The following is a 24,719-nucleotide window of genomic DNA, read 5'->3' as shown; positions in this document are numbered from 1 at the left end:
GAGGGGTTGAATGAATTACTTCAGGGTTACAGTGCTAACACCCTTCTGGTTACACCTGACCTGGTAAACCACACAAAAGAGTGAGCAGGAAACAAAGTAAAAAAAGACACCAGGATTCCAAAAAGAAAAAGATTCAGACCAATACAACTTGAGGGAGCAGGTCCAAAAGGTGTAAATACCTCCCTACGGGACGTCATATACGAGGGCAATGCCTACATATCATCCTTGTAGAGATCCATAAGGGGGTATCTAAACTAGAAGGCAACCAGTGAGTGGCTTACAGAAGGGGTGAAGGCTACATTGGGGTGGGCTTTGCTGGTGAGAGAGGCTGTCTCCTACAAACATTAGTGATGCGGAAAGAAGGTGGTAATGGATACAGAAGGAAAGGCATTACTGTCAACACTGCCTGTCCAATCCCTAACAGCAGGTCATTATGGTAGGCAAGTATCATCCATGTCGGCAAACAGGCATGTAAGTGGCAATATGCCCCGAACCACAGAGGAGATATAAAAGAAGTGAAAAACATTCAGATCAATATTTTTTGCTAGTAGTTATGCTTTCACCCATTTCTTTTTTTTAATTTTATTTTTGACTGCGTTGGGTTTTCGTTGCTGCTCGCGAGCTTTCTCCAGTTGAGGTGAGTTGGGGCTACTCTTCGTTGAGGTGCGCGGGCTTCTCATTGCTGTGGCTTCTCTTGTTGCGGTGCACAGGCTTTAAACGCACAGGCTTCAGTAATTGTGGCTTGTGGGCTCTAGAGCACAGGCTCAGTAGTTGTGGTGCACGGGCTTAGTTGCTCCGGGGCATGTGGGATCTTCCCAGACCAGGGATCGAACCCGTGTCCCCTGCATTGGCAGGCATATTCTTAACCACTGCGCTACCAGGGAAGTCCACCCATTTCTTAAATTATTCTTAGTAGCAATTTCCAGAAATGTCCATGTGGAGATTATTTTTTTGGCTTAAAAATGATAAAAATTGATTTTTAAAGAAACGATGAAAAGGAATGTTATTTTTTGTAATCCAGCATTTCATAATAATGCATTTTGTCAATTTAACCTTACTTTCATATTGGCTGTCAGCTAGAACAGTCAGTAAATGAGCAAGGTCTCTTAAACAAGGTCTGTTTTTTTATAATTATAAACATAGTCTTTCTTACTCATATCTGAAAGTGCATTTTGCATAAAAGCATATTTTTAAAGCAGTTTTTTAACAGATTCTCAAATCTGAAAGATGAAATTTTGACTTTTTCTGTCTTGTCTCTGTCTAGTTTCAAGCTAAGAATAAGTCAAAATGAAAAGAATACATATGAGAATAAGGGTGAATGCTAAGTTATAGTTAACTATTAAACATTTCAAAAAGATGGCATGAGCAGTTCTAAAAACTTCTTTTTGTTAGAGAAATGTTAAGTGGACAGTAAAAGTGGTTTACAAAATAGTTACATATAACGAGGGCTACCCTTCACATATGGGTCTTTGTGTATATGCAGGAAAAACTCTGGACATTCACCCCAGATGTTAAAACTGATTTTTTTTTTCTGGGTCTTGGGATTTCACGGGTTGATTATTTCTGTTCACCTATTTGTATTTTCTGATTTTCTTACAATGAACATGTATTTTGGTCATAAGACAAAGGGGTTTTTCCCCTCTTCGTTCTTTCTTTGGATTGTTTTCTTAAATGTTACAGAGAAAGGAATCTGGAGTGGAGGGGAGGACCAATGCAAAGACCAGAATAATTGCAAATGAAAGGTTCTCTAGACTGAACAAAATATGGGGCAGGAGTCCATTTGATACTGGATGGGGTTTTTGTTTGTTGGCTGGTTGGTGTTCGTGTGTGAGTGAATTATTTTTTGTTGTGTGGTAAAAATGCAATCATAGAAAAATAATTTGCAGTTGTTCTGAAAATGGACTTTTTCGGTTGTTGCTTCTACAGACCCTTCTCTGAGAAATCAAGGTTTAGGCTTAAAGCAATTGTGCACTGGGTAGGAAGGGCCAATACAAAGTAAGGAGAGGACGTAAAGATCTCTGCCCTTAAAATTACTATTTTTCTCTCCTCGGTTAAATTTGAGGCCTCTTCTCCTCTTGTTTATTTTCTTTCCTTTAACAAATACCTAGAGCACTTTTTCTGTGTTGATTAAATCATAGGAGAGGAAAGAAAAGTCAGCCCTGACCTAGGTGCTAACAATCTAGTTGAGAAAACAAGGTACACATTGGAAAAGTTAACTAAAAATACAGGGGCAGTATGCATTTAAGCATTAAATGACTGAACAGTGAAGTCCTCCAGCAGTTAAAGGAGTGGCTGGTAACTTTACTATGGTCATGGTCTAGATCAGTACTGTTCAACTGAACTTTCTACAGCAATGAAAATGTTCATACTGTGCTGATTAAGACAGTAGCTACTAGCCATGTGTGGTTACTGAGTAGTTGAAATGTGGTTAGTACAATTGAGAAAATGAATTTAAAAATTTTTTAATTAAAATTTTAAATAGCTACATATGGCTGATGACTACCATATTGGGGAGTGGTAGACCAAGATCTGGAAAAAGGTATCAATAGTGAAAGGTATCAACAGTAATAGGAATTGTCCTGTTACTTGAAGAAAGGGGAGGATCTGAGTAGCTGAGAATAAAGAAAAGCATTCTAGAAGAAGAAAAAGCATGAAGAAGCTGTACTCAGCTCACCTTGAAAGTATGAAAGTGCCCAGTGTTTGGATGGGGGATTGTGATGTGTCACTATGCTAGGCAGACCATGCAGCTGAGAATTAGGATTTGAAGCTGCAAGTAATGGGGAGTCGTGATTACTTCTGTTCAGTGGATAATAATAGCTCTTACCATATGGCAGGCATTATTATATTGAGTGCCTTACATGGATTGTCTGATTTAATTCTTATAACAACCTTTTGAGGGGAATGAAGAGTCACCTGGTGGGACTGTAGAGGTAAGAGATAAAGGCAGGTAAGAGAAGCAATTATAACCTTGGAAACATGTCAAAAGTACTAAGGAAGGTGAAGGATGTAGAAACTAAAAAGCCTCATTTAAGACATTAGGAAGTTAGACTCAACAGAACGTGTGGAGGGTGAATGGAAAAGGGAGTGAGACAATCTTTATCCTTAGGGATACTGATGAGGACAAAATCCTGGGAAGCACCAATAATTCTGGGGTGACTGAAAGCAGCTGACTTAGTAGACAGATCTTGAGAAGGATGTAGTTGGCAATGGAAACAGGTTAGTGGAGTCAAGAAATCTGATGGGGAAAAGGTTTTCAAGAATCCTAGAGGTAAGTTAATGATGAGGATGGTGAAGTGGCAGAGGAACATGGGAGAGTTAAGGTAATGCTGACAAAAACTGAGGAGTCAAGAGGAGGAAAGTCTGTTGTAGAAGGGAGATACGGATTCTGTTCCTGACATGTTGACTGGAGGTAACGAGTCCTCTGGATGATGATGCCTTGCTAGTTGGGGGGAATGTGAAGCTGGTTTATGAGACACATCAAGGCTGGAGAGGGGCAAGTTTAATGTGTTCTCACAGTAGAGCAGGTAAAGGGAAAAGAGAAGGTTGAGGATAGAACCTGGGACGAATGCTCATCCACATAGGTGACTAAACGAGAAAGAAGAGCCAGGAAGGGAGAAGGGGTGACGGAACCATACCATGGCAATGCCTTGACGGTGAAGGAAGAATTTTAAAAGTGAAGGTTAGGCACAATTTTCATGTGTTGCATGATAAATAGTGATGGTGTGAACCCACCCGGAAACCCATTCCGGAGGTCAAGGAAAAAAAGAGTGAGAAAAGGGTGACTGAGTTTATCAAGGAAATCCTTGGAGAAACAGGAGGAACAAGTGCAGAGGATTTGTTTGGGCAGTTTGGCCATGGAAGGACTGAGAGGAAAAGGGAAACAGCTTGAGGAGGGTTACATGAAGGTTTCCCCCATGTCCCCAGGTCAGCTGGCAGCTTAGGAAGGGAGAAGGGACACTTCTTCCTTTAGGTATTTGACAACAGTTAACAAAATGGATGCTACAGGTAGACATACTTTGAGAAGAGTGGCAGAGGGTGCTGGAGTTGGATGTTTTTCACTTTCTCAGTGAAGCCGGAATCAGGGCCACCTGCCAAGAAAGGAGAAAGGAAATCAGGTTAGGTGGGGAAGAGAAAGAAGATATGTAACAGCAACCGTTGGGGCTGCCCTTGAGAATTACCAAGAAATAAATTACAGGATTGGGTGCTAGACCAACATGATTCCATGACTTTAAACTGCCATCTCAGATTTACTCCTGGGAACTGACAACAACAGTAACAACCACCATCACTATTTATCATGTGGTTATCACGTGCTTCTGGGTGTTTACACAAATTATCTCACTTACTTTTCCTAACAATGACGTGAAGTGTTATTAATTCTGATTATTTCCAAATTATAAAAAAAGGAAATTGAGGCTCAAAGAGATTTTACCTTAATTAAAAAAAAAAAAAAAAGATTTCATACTATGTTGCCAGACACTGTTCCACGCACAGAAAAGACGGGCAAGGGGGCTGGCTTCGTGGAACTTTATTGAAGAGGTGCAAACAGAAAAGTAAACGAATAATTTAATCCGATCATTTCAGATTTTAATAAATAGAGCGAAAAGAATAAAACTGGTAGTATAATAGGTATTATAATAAATGATATAGTTTATTACATCCAATGGAGGAGGGAGTGCGGGAGGGTAGAAGATACATTAGTGTGGTCAGGGGAGGACCCTCTGTGGGACAAGTGTGCTAATGACAAGGTGGATGACAAGGTGGAAGAGATTTCCAAGGCCAAAGAAAAGCTAAGGACAGAGGCCCTGAAGCAAGAACCAGCTTGGCTCCTCGTGCAGGTGCAGCTCAGTGGGCAAGCAGGTATAGGCCAAGGTTGGAGGCGCCACGGCAAGTCAAGGAAAGGATTTACGCAAAGGGGGTTACTCCATCCGATTCAAAGGAGTAAGGCGCCGAAGAGGCAGGGGCCAGGCCGTCAGGATCTCCGACGCGAATTTGCATTCCGCGAAGCTGCCCGCATTAGACGCGGGGTGAGGCAACCGGTCAGGAGAGGCTCCAGGCCTAGGGGCCAAAGGGCCGAGGCCTGCGGGGGTGGAGGTGTGAGGCGTGTGACCTTCCAAGTGTCGCAAGAGTCGAGACAGCACCGCGGACCGCGCCCGGCCAGCAGGCAGCCCCCCTCTCCCGCCCCAGAATCACCCCCGCCTTCCATTCTCTTTAGCGACCCTCGCCTGCAGCACCACCCACCACTCCTGGCCAGGCTTGATTTTTCCTCCGGGGTGGAAAGTCGGTCTTCCAGAACTTCGGAACGACAGTACCCCCAGGAGTGATGGGGGATGAAATAACTCAGGGCTAGAGCGAAGTCCTACGGGAAATAGACCTTTTTATTTCTGCCTTGTTTTCCCTCTTGGCGTTCTAGAAACGACTTGCTTCCCGGGATGCTCTCCAAGTCACCCCCTCCAACAGCGAGCCTATTGGTTTGGCCCCTAGTCTCGGATTGGCTGAAGGGTTACGCCTCGGCCAGGGATTGGAGGATGTTTGTTCCTTACGTATTCCCGGCGCCCATTGGTTCGTTTTCCCCGTTTCTGGGCGGAGTGGTTCGGGACGGTTTCCACCCTCTTGTTTACGGAGCGCGTAGTTGCAGCGCTCTCAAATCTCTGGGGCTGTCTCCAAAGTTCCCTATTTAGCTCTTCGGACCAATTGGGTCCTTGCTCCACCCTCTCCCGCTCCCTTGCACGCCTCCCGTGTGGTACGGCCCACAGCTTTCGAGCGGCGGCGCAAGCGGACGCTCGTCGCGTTCCTCCGCCCGCGCTCGCCGGGTTGTCCCCCCCTCGAGGGTGCGCTTGGTACGGCCCGCGCCTCCTCCTTCTCTAGCTGGGGTGGTTGCCTCCCCCTCGGGTCGGTGGCGCTTGGTGCCGCCCGGGAGAACCAGGTCATCGGTCGGTTCCCGTGAAAACAAAAACAATCGGCGGCGCCTAGGCTGGCAGCCGAACGCGGGGATCGGGGGCGCGGGGCCGGGTGGGACCAGCGAGCGGGAGCAGCGGCGACGCGCCGGGGTCGGAGCGCCATGGGGCAGGCGGGCACGGGCTTCGCCGGGGTCCCCCGGCGCCGGGGCTAGCGCGTCCGCCGCCTCGGCCGCCCGCGCCGCCCGCCTGGGGGACGAGGAGCAGGACGCGGCCTCGGCCGGGCCCGGGCCGAACGGCTGCGGACAGCCGGGCACCGGGGAGCCGAACGCCGCCGCCGCCGCCGCCTCCGGGATGGATCAGTGCGTGACGGTGGAGCGCGAGCTGGAGAAGGTGCTGCACAAGTTCTCAGGCTACGGGCAGCTGTGCGAGCGCGGCCTGGAGGAGCTCATCGACTACACGGGCGGCCTCAAGCACGAGATCCTGCAGAGCCACGGTAGGGCGGCCCGGGTGGGCGCGCGGGGCCGGGCCCACCCGCCCGCGTCCCTCAGGCCCCGGCGGGCTAGGAGGGTACCCGGTCCCGCCTTCCCCGGGGCGCGGAGACCCACCAGGCCCCTGTGACTTTTTCTCCTTCTCTCGCCCGATTTGTCTCGAACCTGCCCCGTCCTCGTTGTTAATTACGAGTCAGCGCGAACCCACCCGGAAACCCATTCCGGAGCCACGGGCTCCAGCCCGGGTTAAACGGGGTTGGGGGCCGGTCCTTCGCACCTGCAAACTGCTACACTCCCGGGGTGGGCGCTCCTCGTCAATTGCCTTGGGCCCAAGGATCTGGGCCATGAGAGGGTCAGTGCAGCGAGCCCCCCTCCTCCCCTGCTCCGAACACTTAGCCCGGGGACTTTCCTCGCCTTTCTTCTCTTTTTTTTCTTTCTTTTTCTTAAATTAGAAACTCGAGTGTTATTCTTAGCTGTGGATTAACGGAACAGCCGCTCCTGCAAGTCCATAATTTGACTCTGTAGAAGTAGCTTTTCTTCAACTCCTCAGCGGCACCGACACGATTCCTAGGAAACTGGCTAAATCAAACTGTTCAGCTCTCCTAGCCTGCGAAGAGACAGAGGCAACTCTCCGGAAACACATTGTAACATAAGTTGTTAGTTAGTTGCGTTACCTGGTCAAGTTTTTACTTGATTTCCTTTCAGAAAACAGATTTTCTCTAGAAGGGGTTTCCCCTATATTATTGCCCTGGGCCCTGGGGGCAGATACGTTGCCAGAGTTAACTTGTGGAAGCTGGTTGGGAAGGGTTTTGGGTTTTGGTTTTGTTAAAGGTCTGGTATCCTTAGATTAAAATATCCATAGTGTTTTATCCATCTGGGATGGGCCCCAAATCCCATCCCAGATGGGAGCAAGAAATAAAGGACTTTATTTAATGGATTTATTGAAGAGGTTGGGAGGTCTCAACTCAGAGGCTGAACAGAAGTTTCTGACAAGGGAGGTTTGGTAGCTGGCGTGATGTCGATACTGTGGTAGGAGCGATTGAGGACAGTGGCAATAGCCGAGCTTCTCTCCACCTCTCCTTCCTTCTTGTACACCTTCCTTTCCCAGACTGCTTTCAGTTGAGAGTTAGTGCTCATCCATGGTGAGGGAGTCTTAACAGCAACATCTCATCGTGGACACTGGCAGTCACGTTTGAACTCCGGGGAAGAAGCAAACCAGAGACCATAGTGGGGGTACGACTTGGAATATGAATATGGAAAAATGAGCAGACCTAGACGGCTGCCTGTGATGGGGAAGGAGAGGTGGAGTGGGGTGGGACTCCTGGCAAGGCTCTGGTGAACTTGGTTTTGGACAAAGTTGGCCTTGAAAGGCCAATGAAGATAGCCAAGGGCATAATGTCTACTGGTGGCTGAAGATGTATAGATGGAGTTTAGGAGGAAAGTAAGGTTTAAGATGGTTTCCTGTTGTCATTCCTACAGAGGAGAGTGAAGGAGATTACTTAGGCTGCAGGGAAGAACGACTCTAGGATCTAACCACAGGCTTGAACTCCTGTTGAAGAGCGGAGGGCCAGGAGGTGCCCCCGGAAACAGAAAGGACAGGCTTAGAAAAAGAGAGGTTGGTCAACTCGTATTTGCTATTGGGAGTCAGTGACCCTCTTTGCTTGCAGTTTCATAGAATTGTTAAAATAAACTAGGTGACTGGGAGTTAAGAAAAATAATGCAGATTGAGGGGTGAGGGGCTGCTTAAGTAATGGGGCTGAAGGTGTGCCCCCTCTGCCTTAAACTGGAGAGGAGATCTTTGTTTTGTTAAAGACAGAAAGGGAAGGAGTGGGTGCAGGGTGCAGACTTGGAGCGGTGGAAGGAACATTTCATTTTTGGGGACCAGGTCAGAGATTGAGGGCTTGGATAGGCAGAGCTTGAGAGGCAGAAGATGGAAAGTAAAATCCCTTTCTTCCATGAGAAGACAGAGGGCATATTAATTGTAGGGAAATGTGATTGTGAGCCTCATTTTAGGGGATTTGGGGCCCATCCCAGATGGGTAAAATAATTTTGAGAACTTGCTGAAGCAGGAATGTGTTTTAGACCTCTTTGCTTGGGAACTTTTCAAGGAACTTACGGTCAACGGGGTATTAGCCACAGAGTTTGCTGTGCTATTCAGTCTGATGTGGTGAATTGTGTGTGTTCCCTCTTCAGCCTCCTATTTTTTAACCTTCTTGTCTACCAAATTGCAGTCTTAAATTAATAATCTCTTTGATTTTTAAAAAATTCTTTAGTAATAGGATTAAGTGACTAAAGGCAGCTATAAAACATGAAAGAAAAATAAGTACCACAAGTGCCAGGTCTAGTTTTCAAAATAAAGTCTACTTTCTTATGGTGTTCTTACATATAAAAACAACAGACATCATGCTTTGCTATCTGGGTTATGGTATTTTTCAAAGCAGGTAATTTCTAAAGTTCTCTGCAGGGTATTACATTGAATCTTAGGTATACCCTTCTCAAAGTCATATCGACTGAAATCTGAATTTGGAACTCCATTTTCAAGTTTAAAGGGAAGTTTGCAAGGCTCTGAATGTACCTGTCTGGGCAAGTGATCTGGTGGCCTCTGGTGACCTGAGGGAGGGGCTCCAATTGGGACCCTCCATTAGGGCTTGGGATCTCATTCTCTGGGCTCATTTGTGGTGATATTCTTGTAAGAATGTGGTGTGAATAAAGTAGAATCTTGGACTTCATAGATCCCCTAGTTTGCATCATACTGTTGGTGAGTGACTGCCTGATTTAGAAGTGTCCATTAGCGAGGGTCAGGGGATCAGGTCAGTTTTGGAGGTTGAATTACACTTTCTTATGTTTAAATTTCTTTTTTCTAAAGTTGTGAGTGGACAGCTATACCAAGTGAGGACAATTAGGATGGTTTGTGGTAGAAACTGATCAAACATCAGTGGAGTTTAATTTGTAAGCCCATTGACAACCCAGGTCCACTCTCACCACTCTGATTCCAGATCGAAAACACTGCCCAAAGGGTGCTTGCCTGGCCTGCCCTAAGATCTCTCATTTGCTCTAAATTGCCCCATGTGGCATTTCCTCAACTCTGAGGGAAGAAGAGAGCACTGTTGTCATTTAGTTGTATCAGCTCTTCAATGAGAGTTTCCCTGTGAGTGTGAAGTTCAGTCTAATTTAAGAATCAGTATAGTTGATGCCGTTGATGCTGTTCGGCGATTGTTCACAGAGTGCCCTTGATCTCACGTGGATGCTGTGCTGGTTCTTCTCAAACTTCCCTCACGCATGTGCACTCTTATTTTTCAAATGGATTCACAATTTCACCTAAGTAGATTTATCCTCATTTTAGGCAGTGATATTTGTGAAATCATAGATTTGGTGTGTTAGGTATAATCAACTACGTATTAAAAATAAATTTGTAACTATTAAAATATTATTTCACATACAACTAAAGTCACCATTCACATCAGTGGTATTGGAACCACACTTTGGACAGCCCTTGATTAACAGATAAATGGTATAGATACATTTTGGTGATTTGACTTGTGATTATTTATTATCTTTTTTTGGCAAGTATATTTATATTTTGTTTCTCATTGTACTTCTGTGGTGAAAGGGAGAACATAAAAGAACTATATATCATGTATTGCTGATACTCTAAATTCATATTTCGTGATAGAAAATTAGGCTGAAACAATTGGGTAACGGCTTTATGACATGTATGTGGTATACTTGAAAAAATTATAATCTTTGTAAGTGTAAAGGATGTACAGTATTTTAAAAAATTATTATTTTTAGGCTGTTATTAAAGGGAGTTCTCATATAGTTTCTGAAAATGATTCTCAAGGAATTTTCTAAATTTAAAATTGTATTTATTTTGAGTAGATAATACATGTAAATGGTATAAATTCAAATGATAAAAAAGGATACCCAGTAAAAAAATCTCCATCTCAGTCTTTCTTATTCTTGGACCACTTCACAGCCAGAGATGCTAGTTTCCAGAAAAAATTTTAAGAGGATTCAGGGAAATGATAATTTATCACTGTTTATTTTTTCTTTGAAGCATTGGACCTGTGGTTCTACTTACTGTGATTTAGGCTTAGTATTATCTCAATTTGCAAGTTTGTAAAGACAATTTCATTTGTGGATGTGATCAATACATATTATCATCTAAAACTCCGTGTGTGTGTGTGTGTGTGTGTGTGTGTGTGTGTGTGTGTGTGTGTGTGTGTGTGTGTGTGTGTGTGTGTGTGTGTGTGTGGTCTGACGCTTAGTAATAAAACTGTTTTAGGGCTTCCCTGGTGGTGCCGTGGTTGAGAGTCCGCCTGCCGATGCAGGGGACACGGGTTCGTGCCCCGGTCCGGGAAGATCCCACATACCGCAGAGCGGCTGGGCCCGTGAGCCATGGCCACTGAGCCTGCGCGTCCCGAGCCTGTGCTCCGCAACGGGAGAGGCCACAACAGTGAGAGGCCCGCGTATCGCAAAAAAAAAAAAAAAAAAATCTTTTAAAGTATGATCCTCTATCTTTATTTATCTCTTTGGAGAATCAAAGAGAATTTAGTTACTATCTGCAGAATTGCTTCCTTTTTTTTTAAATTTGAGGGTGACAAATGAGAAGTAGGCAATTAAACATGAAAGAAAAAACAAAATAGATGATCATGTTTTAAACTAATTTTTGTGGTATTGTGTCAGTAGACAAAAACCAGAGGTCCATGGTCGCATGTTAGGCATACCTTTGCATTCTAGAATTTGGGTTGTATATACTACATACATATTGAAAAGTATGTTTATTTATATATGTAAATTCTCTGCTTTTCAGAGCCTACCAGTGTTGAGTGTACTGTGTTGAATGAATTGTAAAAGGATCAGGGTTTGGTGGACTGGTGCTTTGTCTTTTTATTCACCTTTATTCTTTGGTGTACTTCAAGTAGACTATGTAGCTTGGTCTTCCATTTGTTAATCAAACTTTTTGCTAGACAAGACACTCCTGAGAGAATAATACCTTTAAAGTTCTGAATTGAATAAAATTTGACATCTACGTTGAACATCTAGTCTGGAAGGTAGCAGATAAGTAGGTCAGAAAAGTTTGCATGGATAAACAATAGCCATTGTTCAAATACTCAAGGAAGAGAATAGACCAGTCACCAAGCTACTTGGGCCTATTTTATATATGGTGAGAATAATAATAATAGGTTAGTGTTGGTGTTTTCAGTTGGTTTTAGAAGCAGATTTAACTGTCACCCATTCCTTTTCAGGCTCATTTAGGAGATATTCCTTTGTCCTTTGGCGCCATACTCATTCAGACTAGTATATTACTCAGGATCCTTTTGGTTGCAAGTGGCCGAATAGTTTTAATTAAGATGGAATTTGTTGACTCATAACTAAAAAGGCTGAGGTTAGGTTAGCGGCTCCAGGGGCACAGAGGTTGTTGTGAGGACTGATTTTGGTCTCTTCCTCTCTCAGCTGTGCTTTCCATGGTTGGCTTCATTCTCAGCAGAGCTTTTTCCACATGGAAGTAAAGATGGCCAGAGGACTCATGTCATCCTTGTACTGCTTGTGATCCCAGATACAGGAACATGCCTGTTTTCTGTATTTGCAACAAAATTACCGGGGAATATCTTTATTGTCTTGGTTCAGGTCATAAGCTTTTCCTGAATCAGTAACTGGGCCTGGTGGGTGGAGTCCATTAGCCACCTTGGGCTGTGCTTAGCAAATGTCAGATGTATGGCCATGTGATCCACTGTTGCTCAGAGGGGAGAGTTCTAGAAAGGAAGACTTGCACACCCAGACAGAAGTGATAGATGTCTGTGATAGTTGAGCAGCTACAAGTTACATTTGATAACAGTGTTCTTTGAGATGGTTTCTTTATTAGCTTTTGCCTTGGCTTCTAACTGTAATGTTCATATAATTCAAATACTGAGTTGCTGGTATGACTTAATCTGTAGACTAGAGAATACAACTCAATTCATGTTACCTTTGGGAACTTATTTGAAATTGCTTTAATGATTGGTATAATTTTCCTAGGGTTATCTTATCTCTTAAGTAGTTTCAGACTCTGGATAATAACATCGGTAAGGGAGAAACTTGCCAACACTTCTGTGATACTGTCATACTAGAGTTAGTAGAGAAATTTCCATTGTTTTCATGTCTTAATCTTAGTAGTTCGAGTAGTGAGAGTGGTGTTTTAGGCAAACTACTATTCACTTGGGATATTAAAACTGTCTTGTTTTTATTTTGGGCCCTGCTTCTTGATCTGTAAAATCTTTGAAAATGACCCCAAAATGCAGTTGAGGGGAGAACTGTTGGGGGGGGCCCTGGCCCTGAGTTGTGTACATGTAACTCCCAGAAGTTGATAGACACCAGGGAGGTGATGCTCTCAACAGGGCGTTTCGTCTGGCCTTCCTCTTAGATTCCGTGCAGTCTAATGCCTCAAAGAACAGAGACTAGGATCTCTGGCAGAACTTGAGGCTTTTAGAAATAAGCTTTCATCTTATTTGGGAACATTGTTCAGGGAGTCCATAAGGCTTATGTTGCCAAGTCTTTCTCCACTTAAGAGGCCTGGGCACAGTGTGTTACCTTTGATGAGTTTGTTGTATCTGTGGAATCCATATAGATTTAATATCTTAGTATTGGTATATGAAGACATTTGGGAGGAGATAAAGAGAGACTTCTTTAAAAAGAAACATTGTATACATGGCCTCAGTCCTCCAGGAAGGTGGAGGCTAGTTCAGGAGGTAAGAGGATGAGTCTGTGCTTGTGGAGAAGAACATAAAGCTTTGTCTGTCCTTGAGCTCAGGAGATCTGGATTTGAGTCCTTGTTCTGCCACTTCACTGGTTCTACAATCTTGCATAGCCTCTTTCCTCTTCAGTAGACTGGTAAGTTATATTACGGAGTTATGGGAATTAAATAGATGATATGAACTGGCTTTGAAATCTGTAAAACAAGGTTTACTCGTTTTTTTGTTGTTGTTTGTTTGTTTTGCGGTACGCGGGCCTCTCACTGTTGTGGCCTCTCCCGTTGCGGAGCACAGGCCCCGGACGCACAGGCTCAGCGGCCATGGCTCACGGGCCCAGCCGCTCCGCGGCATGTGGGATCTTCCCGGACCAGGGCACGAACCCGTGTCCCCTGCATCGGCAGGCGGACTCTCAACCACTGCGCCACCAGGGAAGCCCCTACTTGTTATTTTTAAGGTCTGTACCTTTAAGCAGTGTTAAGCAGTGTTTTAATTGAGACACTCTGACTATTTAGATATCTTTATTACTGGTGTTTGTTAACTACCATTCTATATCCAGTGGTCTGCTTAACACTGTAAGGCAGAGGTCCCCAACCCCTGGGCCAGGACGTAGCCGGTTAGGAACTGGGCTGCACAGCAGGAGGTAAGTGGCGGGCCAGCAATTGAAGCTTCATCCGTATTTACAGCCGCTCCCCATCACTAACATCACCGCCTCAGCTCCACGTCCAATCATCAGGCATTAGATTCTCATAGCAGCTCAAACCCTACTGTGAACTGTGCATGCGAGGGATCTAGGCTGCGCGCTCCTTATGAGAATCTAATGCCTGGTGATCTGAGGTGGGGCTGAGGTGCTGATGCTAGCGCTGGGGAGTGGCTGCAGATACAGGTTATCATTAGCAGACAGATCTGACTGCACAGAGACCATAATAAATCAACTTCTTGCAGACTCATATCAAAACCCTATCAGTGAGTGGCAAGTGACAATTAAGGTGCATCTTATGGAGTAGACTGGACATAAGCAACACACTTCAGGTGTCACTGTCTCCATCACCCCCAGATGGGACCATCTCGTTGCAGGAAAACAAGCTCACGGGTCCCACTGATTCTGCATTATGGTGAGTCGTTTAATTATTTCATTATATATTACAAAGTAATAATAACAGAAATAAAGTGCACAATAAATGTAGTGCACGATAAATGTAATGCGCTTGAATCATCCCGAAACCAACCCCACCCCCCGGTCCGTGGAAAAATTGTCTTCCACGGAACTGGTCCCTGGTGCCAAAAAGGTTGGGGACTGCTGCTATAAGGAATATTCAAAAGCTATACAAAACAGAGTCTTCAAGGAGCTGTATTTGGATAATGAGGCCAGACTTTTACATTTGAGAGGGGAAAAAACCATGGCCATAGCACAGTACGCTATAATAGATAAGTGTTTCTGCTTGGTATAAATACTAGCAATTCAGAGAAATGGGAAGAGAGGACCCCTTAGAAGGAGCTGCTTGGAGGTGGGCTATTTCAGTTGAACTGTAGAGCACTTGATCAGTAGTTATTAATCACCAAGTATATGTGGAACTAGGCTAAGTCTTGTGGAAGTTACAGAGGACAAGCAATCGTCCTCATCATGCTGTAAGAACTTCCTGAGTAGTTGGGGAGATGAGCCCAGTATGTTTTTACAATGCAAGGCCATGTGTAGAGGATAGGCCAAATGCTGATTGAATGGTACCAACAATAGGGTAGGGTTTGAGACAGGGACAGACTCTTCTAACCTGTGGGAAGTTTCAGTAATAGACTGAATGTGGAGAGTGGGAATATAGGGCGGGCTGCCAGGAGAGGAGGTTGGCGAGAACAAAGGTGTCCTGGGAACAGTGAAGGACCATAGTGGGGAGATAAGAGTAAAAAGAATGAAAATTAAATTGGAATCAGGTTTTATAGGGTCATGGCTATCAGGGAAGGCGGTAGACTGGGAAGATACTGAATGACTTGGGGCAGGGGAGGGAGGTGCATCTTGAACAGGGAAGGGACAGGGACATGATCTGAGACCAGTTAGCACTTAAGTTGATCGGAGTTGGGAGTGAGGTTTGACTAGAGGCAAGAAGCCTAGTTAAGGTTTATTGTCAACCTCGATCTGATGAAATAGGCACCTGTTTTGGGGTAGCGGTGGTAGGGATGGAGACCCATGCGTGGGCTCTCCTGAGGGAAGGAGTTACCAGGACTTGGTGCAGAGTAGGAGAGAAGGGCTGGAAAAATCAAAGGTTAATCTAAGGTCTGAGCATGAATGACAGATAGACAATTATAGAACCAGGAGGAAAATGGGAAGTTTAGGAGAGGGGAAGGTAGAAATTTGGGTTTGATTTTTAAATGTGAAACTCACATTCAAATGCTAAAAGAAGCCCTATCTGGTTCACCTATTCATTTCAGAGATAAATAGATGTCTAGAGATTAATTCTCTATATTTCTAATTTGAACGGAGCGAACAGGCTCTCTAAAAATATCTTGCAGACATTGAAAAACGTGTGCCTGCATCTTCCTCCTCTTCTCTGGGTAGTTCTTGCCTCACAGGCTACTGTAGAGCGTCACCTTTCAAACTTGTGCCCGTCGTGTTGGACTTGCTCTCTGCTCCAGGAGCGCTGTTAGTCTGTACCATGTCACTTAGCTCTCAAAGATAAATTTTTGTGTTTTTGTTTTCTCTCGTGGTTGGTTTTGCAGCCCACTAGGCTGTGATTTGGTGCAGTGGATCAGAACACCTGTCTGTGAATCTGCCTTTCTGTTCAGAAAGGTCAGAGGTTGACCAACAAATACTATCCTTTACTTGGTACATTTGCCAGTACATTTGTACATCACATATACCAAAAAGTTTGTTTTGTCTTCAGAATGTACTGCCTCTAGAAAAAATAAATGAGTGTTTTCTCTTTGTGCCTTTTCCTTTTCCTCTGAGTAAATCTCTGATGAGCAGCTGCTGTGTTCTAGGTGCTGAGGTAGCTCATAAGAAGCTCAGAACGTCAATAGGCCACAGTTTGGTTTGCTACTCACAGTATGAAGTAGCCCTTTTATTATTATTTTTAATACCAGCCTTACCTTTTAGAGTTTCAAGTTTTTCTGTTTTAATATCTTGCAAGCACATCCATGTTCACCTTGTCCACAGCTTCTTTAGAATCAATCTTGGACTCTTATCCTTTATCTCCTTTTATTCCCATCCTAAATTTCTTTTTTTCTTTTTAAGCTTTTTTGTCTTTAGTCATGCTTACTGAGATAATATTTCATTTTATTTTAATTTGGTTTGTTTCGGTTTGGGCTTTTGGGATCTTAGTTCCCTGACCAGGGATCGAACCCGGGCCCCAGCAGTGAAAGTGCCGAGTCCTAACCACTGGACCGCCAGGGAATTCCTTCCTATCCTAAATTGCTTAATCTGTATAGAACACTTAATCCATACCCTCAACGCTGCTGACAACATTCAGCACTCAAATGTTCATTGACTCTTAATGTTGTGATTTCTCCCTCCCCTTTTTAAAAAAACATAAATTTATTTGTTTTTGGCTGTGTTGGATCTTCGTTGCTGTGCACAGGCTTTCTCAAGTTGCGGCAAGCAGGGGCTACTCTTCGTTGTAGTGCACGTGCTTCTCATTGCGGTGGCTTCCCTTGTTGTGGAGCATGGGCCCTAGGTGTGCGGGCTTCAGTAGTTGTGGAACGCGGGCTCAGTAGTTGTGGCTCACGGGCTAGAGCACAGGCTCAGTAGTTGTGGCGCACGGGCTTAATTGCTCCGTGGCATGTGGGATCTTCCCGGACCAGGGCTCGAACTTGTGTCCCCTGCATTGGCAGGCGGATTCTTAACCACTGCGCCGGCAGGGAAGCCCCTCTTTAATTATTTTTTAAAGGAACGAATCTAGAATGAATTCTGGAGTATAGTTCTGCGAGGTCTGAGTTTTCATTTAGGTACAGTTAGGATTATGTTTAGTAAATGGATTTCTTTCTGTTTATCTGGATTAAAACTTGTGTGCCATTTTGCTTTCCCCTTAATTCCAAATTTAAAATCTCTGTCCATTTTATGAAAGCGGAGTTAACTTTTAATAACTCAGAAGAGCTCAATTGCCATATATGTTTTATTTATAAACTTGGATATTTAAATTTTTTCCTGCCTCCACAATATTCATAAAAGCGTTAAGTAAAGTCTTAGTGATTTCTGGGGAGTCTTATTTATTTCTACCAAACTGTCCTAATCCTAGGTGGTGAGGTTTTCAGCTTTTTGGGAAACGTTAATAATCGTCATCATAGCAACACCTTTCTATGTTGTGCCTCACCATCTTTTATAGAGTGGTCTCAATTATCATGAGTCTCATCTCTCACGTGTTTGACTCTTAGGCAGCAATGTACTTTGTGGTGTAGTTGATACCTCTAAACTGCCTTTTATGGACCAAATTAGAACTTTTCATTATCTACCGATGAGCAGACATATCAACTGATGGCATTTGTAGAGCTACCTACCAACCAGCTGTTCAGTTTTAACAACACTTTCTTAACTGTGTGGGTGTAATTTTTTGTGGTTTTTTCCCTGGGCTACCATAAAAATAAGTGGCAAACAAAATTGAAAATGCAAACGCTGAGTAGGGATGCAAACTTAGTTTTCAGTCTTAATGATAACATTGTCTTGCTTGTATTAGGTGGCCCAAAATGATGAGTAAATCATGTCACAAAGTTGTTCACATGGCTGTTTTAAGCCATGTGATTAGTAATGAAGAAAAATAATGGAACAAATATATGAGCAAAATGATCAAACTGTATTAAAAGTTATTTGTAAAACCAAGTTAAATTAGGAATTTTATAATTTTTTGCTTTGTGGGAACCAAATACCCTTTTTTTTTTTTTTTTTCCTTTCTGTACGCGGGCCTCTCACTGTTGTGGCCTTTCCCATTGCGGAGCACAGGCTCTGGACGTGCAGGCTCAGCGGCCATGGCTCACGGGCCCAGCCCCTCCGCGGCACGTGGGATCTTCCCGGACCGGGGCACGAACCCGTGTCCCCAGCATCGGCAGGTGGACTCTCAACCACTGTGCCACCAGGGAAGCCCCTGGGTACACTTTTATAGGAACACATTATGTACTAAAGTTGAGAAGTATTTCATTTCTTTGGCAAGCTTTGGGATAATTTGCTTTTACAAACAAGGAAACTGTGGCTCAAAACACAAGCCTGTGAGTTCTTATTCCAAGTCTTTACCTACATGTTTAAGGGTATTTTTGGGGGAGTGTTGTTATTTGGAAAAGAGAAGGAACTTATAACTGGGGGGACTCTACTTTGTGAATGTGTTTTATTTGAAAATTGGTGTGTGTATTGATTGGTGTATTTATTTGGTGTTTGGGAAATTTAGGGTGCAATGCTCTTGGGAGTAGTACAGCTTAAGCATCCTGGGAGAGAGCAGAGGAAAAGCGAGCAGCTAAACGTGAAAGGTTGGCAGCTTAGAGGGCGTTGGTTCACGGTGTTGGTAGTGCCAGAGCCTCCAGTGCTGGGCTTGAAATTGAGACTGTGTAATACATGATCTGTTATTTTTCTGTTCATTCAGTAAATAGTTATTGAATGCCTGATATGTGCTGGTTGCCATGCTAACCGCTGGAGATTAAACACTCATATTTTCTACCTTCAAGTAATTTCGTGGGGGTGATAGACAAATAAATATTTACAATGTAGTGTGAAACCCTGATAGAGAAGTACAGGAAGCTATGCAAACAAATATTTTTCTAATTTACAGTTTCCGTGAAACTAATGGACACAAATCCTGAAATGGCTAGGCAGTGAAGCTGAAGGGGGGCAGAGCTTGAAGTCTTAGCTGGGCTCTATAAAAACAATTTAGGAGTTAACTCAAATATGTTTAATTTAGTTTGGCAGATGTCTGATTTTGGAGGAGACCATGCCTATTCCAATTTCTGAGAATATCATGCTTAAAATTTGTTTATAAAAGGTACTACTCTATTGCACTAAAAGAAAAATTATCTTTAACTTAGACCAACCATGTGTGTTGGTTCTTTGTTTGGATTTAAAATCTCTTACTGACATGCTAATTATTTTGCCTGTTGAATCAAGTCTAATAATAAAAGTGACCTTAAAAAAAAAAAGTACTTTTCTGGTGCAGCCACTTTGGAGGACAGTTTGGTGGTTTCTTACAAAACTAAACATTACTCTTACCGTGAGATGCGGCAATCAGGGCTCCTTGGTATTTACCCAAAGGAGTTGAAACTTAGGTCCACACAAAAACCTGCGCATGGATGTTTATAGCAGCTTTATTCATAATTGCCAGAACTTGGAAACAACCAAGATGTCCTTCAGTAGGTGTATGGATAAGCAAAGTGTACTTACGTCCAGACAGTGGACTAAATAAAAAGAAATGAGCCGTTAAACTGTACATGTATAGGGGCAACGTATATAGGGGAAATCTCAGTGCCTCCTCTCAATTTTGTTGTAAACGTTTAGCATGGCAACCAGCACTTACCAGGCATTCAATAACTATTTACTGAATGAACAGAAAAATAACAGATAGTGTATTACACAGTCTCAATTTCAAGCCCAGCACTGGAGGCTCTGGCACTACCAACACCGTGAACCAGCGCCCTCTCAGCTGCCAACCTTTCACGTTTAGCTGCTCGCTGTTCCTCTGCTCTCTCCCAGTTTTATAACTGCTCTCAAAAAATAAAGTATTAGAAAAAAAAAGTACTCGTGGTGACTAAGTGGTGAGCACTGTCTCAGAACGATTTCTTTCATGTTTGTGTATGGGTTCTGAGTACAGGGAGGTCTATCGCATTGCCAGACACAGTTGGCACGGGACTTCATCCTGGGTAAAGAGTGGCCACTCCAGTGGCAAACCTGGAATCCAGCGTTCACCTTCATAGCTGGTTTAGTTATGGTAAAGATGGCTGTCACAGTAATTGCCCAGCTTTCCTCCTAGGAACTGAATCCAGTTAGATTTCTTTCACAGAATGGTTCTCCTTGAAGCACGTTTTGTTTTCAGACAAATAAATCAAAAGAACATTAGGACACTCCCTTCAGGACTTAGAAGTTTGGTCTCAGTCAGTTTGTTATTACAGTGATTTTCAAACCTGTTTTTACCTTTGGCTGCTTTCCACTGAATCCATTTGAAAATGCATTAGTGGAATCCTTCTCTCTGAGCAGGGCTTTCCCAGAGTTCTCTTTCAGATTATTCCATTATACTTTTCTTGGGCTTCCAAATAGTTTGTAGAAATTATTTTTCCTTGGGGCATACTGAAGACTCTCTCAGTGTTAATTAATTGACCTTATATTACTAGTATCTATCATTTATAAAAACTAAGTTGCTAAGATTCGAAAATATCGATGGATTTCAGGGATGGGGCATAGAAGTTCAGCTGGTAAATTCCAAATGCCCTCTCTCCAGCTTGGGCTCTGCTTTTCTGTTCCTTAACCATTTGCTTACTTTGTTGTCTACTGACTGTAGAAACAAACATGTCTGGATGGATAGGAGTTATGGTTTGCATTTTTTAGGTTTTTTAAAAAATTGAGTTACAGTTCTCATACCATAAAAATCACCCTTTTAAAGTGTGTATTTCACTAGCTCTTAGTACATTCAGAGTTGTGCAGCCATAACCATTATCTAATTCCAGAACATTTTCATCACTCCCAGAAGAAACCTCATATCACTAACAGTCACTCTCTATTCCACCCTTCCCCCACCCCCTGGCAACCATTAATCTCCTTGCCTGTTCTGGACATTTCATAGAGGTAGAATTAAACAATTTGTGGCCTTTTGTGTCTGGCTTATTTCACTTACTGTTTTCGAGGCTCCTCCATGTTGTAGCATGTATCAGCATTCCTTTTTATAGCTGAATAATACTCTGTCATATGGATTTGCCACATTTTGTTTATCGATTCATCATTTGGACATTTGGATTGCTTCCACTTTGGAGCTATTAAATGCTGCTATGAACATATATAAGTTCGTGTATGGACATACGTTTTCATTTCTCTTGGGTATATACCTAGGAGTGGAATTCTTGGGTCATGTGGTAACTTTGTTTAACTTTCTGAGGAATGTTTTCTACCGCTTTTGCACCATTTTACGTTCCATCAGGAATGGATGTGGGTCTGAGTCTCTATATTCTTGCCAACACTTGTTGTCCATCTTTTTTGTTATAGCTATCCCAGTGGGTGTGAATTGGTTTCTCACTGTAGTTTTTTTTTAATATATAAATTTTATTTATTTATTTATTTATTTTTGGCTGCGTTGGGTCTTCGTTGCTGCGCACAGGCTTTCTCTAGTTGTGGCGAGCGGGGACTACTCTTCCTTGGGGTGCCAGCTTCTCATTGCGGTGGCTTCTCTTGTTGAGGAGCATGGGTTCTAGGCACGCAGGCTTCAGTATTTATGGCACTTGGCCTCAGTTGTGGCTCACGGGCTTAGTTCTCCGCAGCATGTGGGATCTTCCCGGACCAGGGATCGAACCTGTGTCCCTGCATTGGCAGGTGGATTCTTAACCACTGTGCCACCAGGGAAGTCCCTCTCACTGTAGTTTTGGTTTGCATTTCCCTGTTGATTAAAGATGTTGAGCACCTTTTCCTGTGCTTATTGATTATTTGTATATCTTTTTTTGTTGTTGTTGTTTTGACTGCACTACACAACTTGTGGGATGTTAGTTCCCTGACCAGGGATTGAACCCGGGCCACGGCAGTGAAAGCGCCGAGTTCTAGCCGCTGGACCAGCAGGGAATTCCCAGTATATCTTATTTGGAAAAAATGTCTATTCAGATTCTTTGCCCATTTTTTTTTTTTTTTTTTTTTTGCGGTGCACGGGCCTCTCACCGCCGCGGCCTCTCCTGTCGCGGAGCACAGGCTCCGGACGCGCAGGCTCAGCGGCCATGGCTCACGGGCCCAGCCGCTCCGCGGCATGTGGGATCTTCCCGGACCGGGGCACGAACCCGTGTCCCCTGCATCGGCAGGCGGACTCCCAACCAGTGCGCCACCAGGGAAGCCCCCAAAATTTAGTTTTGATGAAGTCCAATTTAATTATTTTTTCTTTGGTTGCTTTTGCTTTTGGTGTCATATCTCAGAAACCATTGCCCAATCCAGGGTCAAGAATGCACCCACTTTCTTCCAAGAATTCGATAGTTTCAGCTCTTACATTTCAGTCTTCATTCTATTTTGATTTAATTTTTCTCTATGGTATGATTCTTTTGCATATGGATAGCTCTTTATCCCAGCACCATTTGTTCAATATGACTTTCTTTTTAACTTTTTTCCCCCCTTTATTTACCATCAATCCAAATACTTATATTAATAGTGCCTGCAGATGTGCAAGGCATATAAGACTGTGGAGTATACAGTTTACAATAAGAACTTGTCTTCCCTTTGGGTCTTACATCTAGTTGAGAGTGATGGTGGCATATATACATGAAATTGTTAAATAGTGTATGATTCCGTGCCAGAGGAGTGGTGGAGAGAACAGAATTCATTAGGAACTGAGAAGACTGAGTAAGTCTGTGGGCAGAGAAGTTCATAGAGAAGATAAAGCCATTGACCTTAGATAAGGTTTAGATACAGAAAGACCAGAAATGGTCAGAGCAGAGCTTACTGAAGCAATTAGATTCTTTTGGCTCCAAGTATGTATGGGACACCTTTTAGACAGATTTTAAAATTTTCCTGGATTACCAAGTATTCTCTTAGCCTAAACTGTGTTATTAGAAATTGGAAGCACCTGATATATACTTTGTGCAGTTGTATTTAGAAGTGAGGGTAGTTTCTATTTTGGCCACCCCACATTGGATTGGGTACCTTATGGGCACTATCTCCAGTTTACTTATCTTTTTACTTCTCTCAGTGGTTGTCATTGAGTCAGACTTACTATATTCCCTCTTCACAGTCCCTACAATCTTCAAGATTCCTTTTCTTAAAACTCTGGAAAAACTATTCTTGTCATGGTCACTGATTACTTCTGTATTGTAGGTCAGTGGTCAGCTCTCAGTCCACATCTTACTTGGTACATAGCAGCACATTTGACGCAGTTGGTTACTCCCTCCTCCTTGGCACACTTTCTTCACTTGGCTTTCCAAACACCATATTTCCTTGATTTTCCTCCCACACCAGAGTTAGTATTTCAGTAGTCTTTGTTAGTCCCCTTTTCCAGTTCTACTTTGTCTTGGTCTCATAAACTTGGAGTTCCCAGGACTCCCTCCTTTTATCACTTCTGTGTGTCTGCCCGACTCTCTCTTGTTGATTTCACTTAGTATCATATGTATGCCAGTAACTCACAAATTTGTATCCAACCTTGACCTTACTCTTGAACTCCAGGTTTATATATCCAACTCACTCTTACACATATGCACTGGGGTGACTCCTCAACATCTCAGCTTTCACAAGCCCCAAACTGAACTCTTTTATGTCTCCCTCCCCCTCATAACTGCTCAGCCTTTCATCTTTTTCATCTGAATTGAAGACAGCTTTGTCTTTCTGGTTGACTTGGGGTGAAAACCTTGGAGTCATCTGTGAGTCCTTTTCTTCCCTCATACCCAGTCAAAATCCTGTTGGCTTTGCCCTCAGAATATGTCCAGAATCCAACCACTTCTCACCACCTCCACACCTAACACCCTGGGCTGAGCCACTGTTCTCATCTGGATTGCTGCCACAGCCTCCTGACTCATCGCCCTGCTTCTGTCTTGTACTCCTATCATCAGCCAGAATGACTGTATTAAAATGTTACGTCAGTTTATGTAGCTGTTCTGCTCAAAACTTTGCAATGGGCATTCCTATCACTCAAAGAAAGTGAAAGGCAAAGACTTTACAGTACCAGAAAGGCCCTACAAGATCGGGACTCCCGCCCCGGTCTCCTGGGCTTCCTCTCCTCCTGATTTCCTTTGCCAGAAATCTACTTTAGCCACACTGGCCTCTTTGCTATTTCTTGAATAATCTAGGTATATTTCTGCAATAGGGCTTTGTCCCCCTCAGTCTGGAATGCTTTCCTCTGTAGGGGAGGAAGAATAATTTCCTTTCTACCCTTGCAAGTTCTTGGCTGAGAATACTATATTAAAAGACAGATTAACCAGTGAAAAACAGTTTGTTAACATGTATACCTCATGTGTGTGTGGGAGATTCTCAGGGAAAAATGAGTAACTCAAAGAGGTGGCTTAGAATTCAGGCTTAAATACCATCTTCAGCTAAAGACAAAGGAAAGGTTGGTATGGGGAGGCCAGTAATGGAGAGGTTACCAGGAAAAGCACAATAAACAAGAATAAGGTTTGTTATACAGATCTAAGTCTGAGCTGTCGTCATGATAAAAAATTTCTTTAGAGGTTTAGAGCCATTCTTCTCTGCCTGGTACAGAGAGGGAGATACCCTTACAAATGGAGATTTATTTTATAAATTTAGGTTTCCTTTACCAAAGGGTAACTTCTACTCTGTTTTCAGAGCTTCTGTGTCTGCTGTTTCTCAGAATAATCAGGTCAAAATCATCCTTACGCCAAAGAAGCGATTTTGGGGTGGCGTATTCTGCTACCCTTCACCCCCCGCGAGGTCTCCACATGGCTAATTCCCTCGCTTCTTTCAAGTCTTTGCCCAGATGTCATTTTCTCAGTGAGGCCTACGATGTCCACCTGTTTAA

At 43.4% G+C, this 24,719-nt stretch overlaps 1 protein-coding gene and 1 long non-coding RNA gene across 6 annotated transcripts in view; one reads left to right on the top strand and one right to left on the bottom strand.

Moving 5' to 3' along the window:
- Nucleotides 1–566: 566 nt before the first annotated feature.
- LOC137205977 (uncharacterized) lies at nucleotides 567–5,717 on the bottom strand. Of its 2 annotated transcripts, none has more exons than XR_010934394.1 (4): nucleotides 5,242–5,717; nucleotides 4,016–4,088; nucleotides 2,675–2,767; nucleotides 567–842 (listed from the first exon to the last, which is right to left on the bottom strand). It is a non-coding gene; the product is annotated as an uncharacterized lncRNA (long non-coding RNA). The 2 variants fall into 2 exon arrangements; XR_010934395.1 differs by lacking the exon at nucleotides 567–842 and adding an exon at nucleotides 844–955.
- Nucleotides 5,718–5,763: 46 nt separating this feature from the next.
- Nucleotides 5,764–24,719, top strand: part of RMND5A (required for meiotic nuclear division 5 homolog A) — a 77,038-nt gene continuing 58,082 nt past the window's right edge. The window contains exon 1 of one of the 4 annotated variants that reach the window (XM_067704446.1): nucleotides 5,764–6,393. In XM_067704446.1, coding sequence (XP_067560547.1) covers nucleotides 6,252–6,393 — 142 coding nt within the window. In that variant the 5' untranslated portion in view covers nucleotides 5,764–6,251. Of the gene's footprint in view, nucleotides 6,394–14,158; nucleotides 14,232–24,719 lie in introns of those variants that run through there. The other 3 variants (XM_067704447.1, XM_067704444.1, XM_067704445.1) reach the window with 3 other exon arrangements.

This window comes from Pseudorca crassidens, chromosome 14 (assembly GCF_039906515.1).
Source record: "Pseudorca crassidens isolate mPseCra1 chromosome 14, mPseCra1.hap1, whole genome shotgun sequence".
NCBI lineage: Eukaryota > Metazoa > Chordata > Mammalia > Artiodactyla > Delphinidae > Pseudorca > Pseudorca crassidens.
This window is presented reverse-complemented; position numbering and strand designations above follow the sequence as displayed.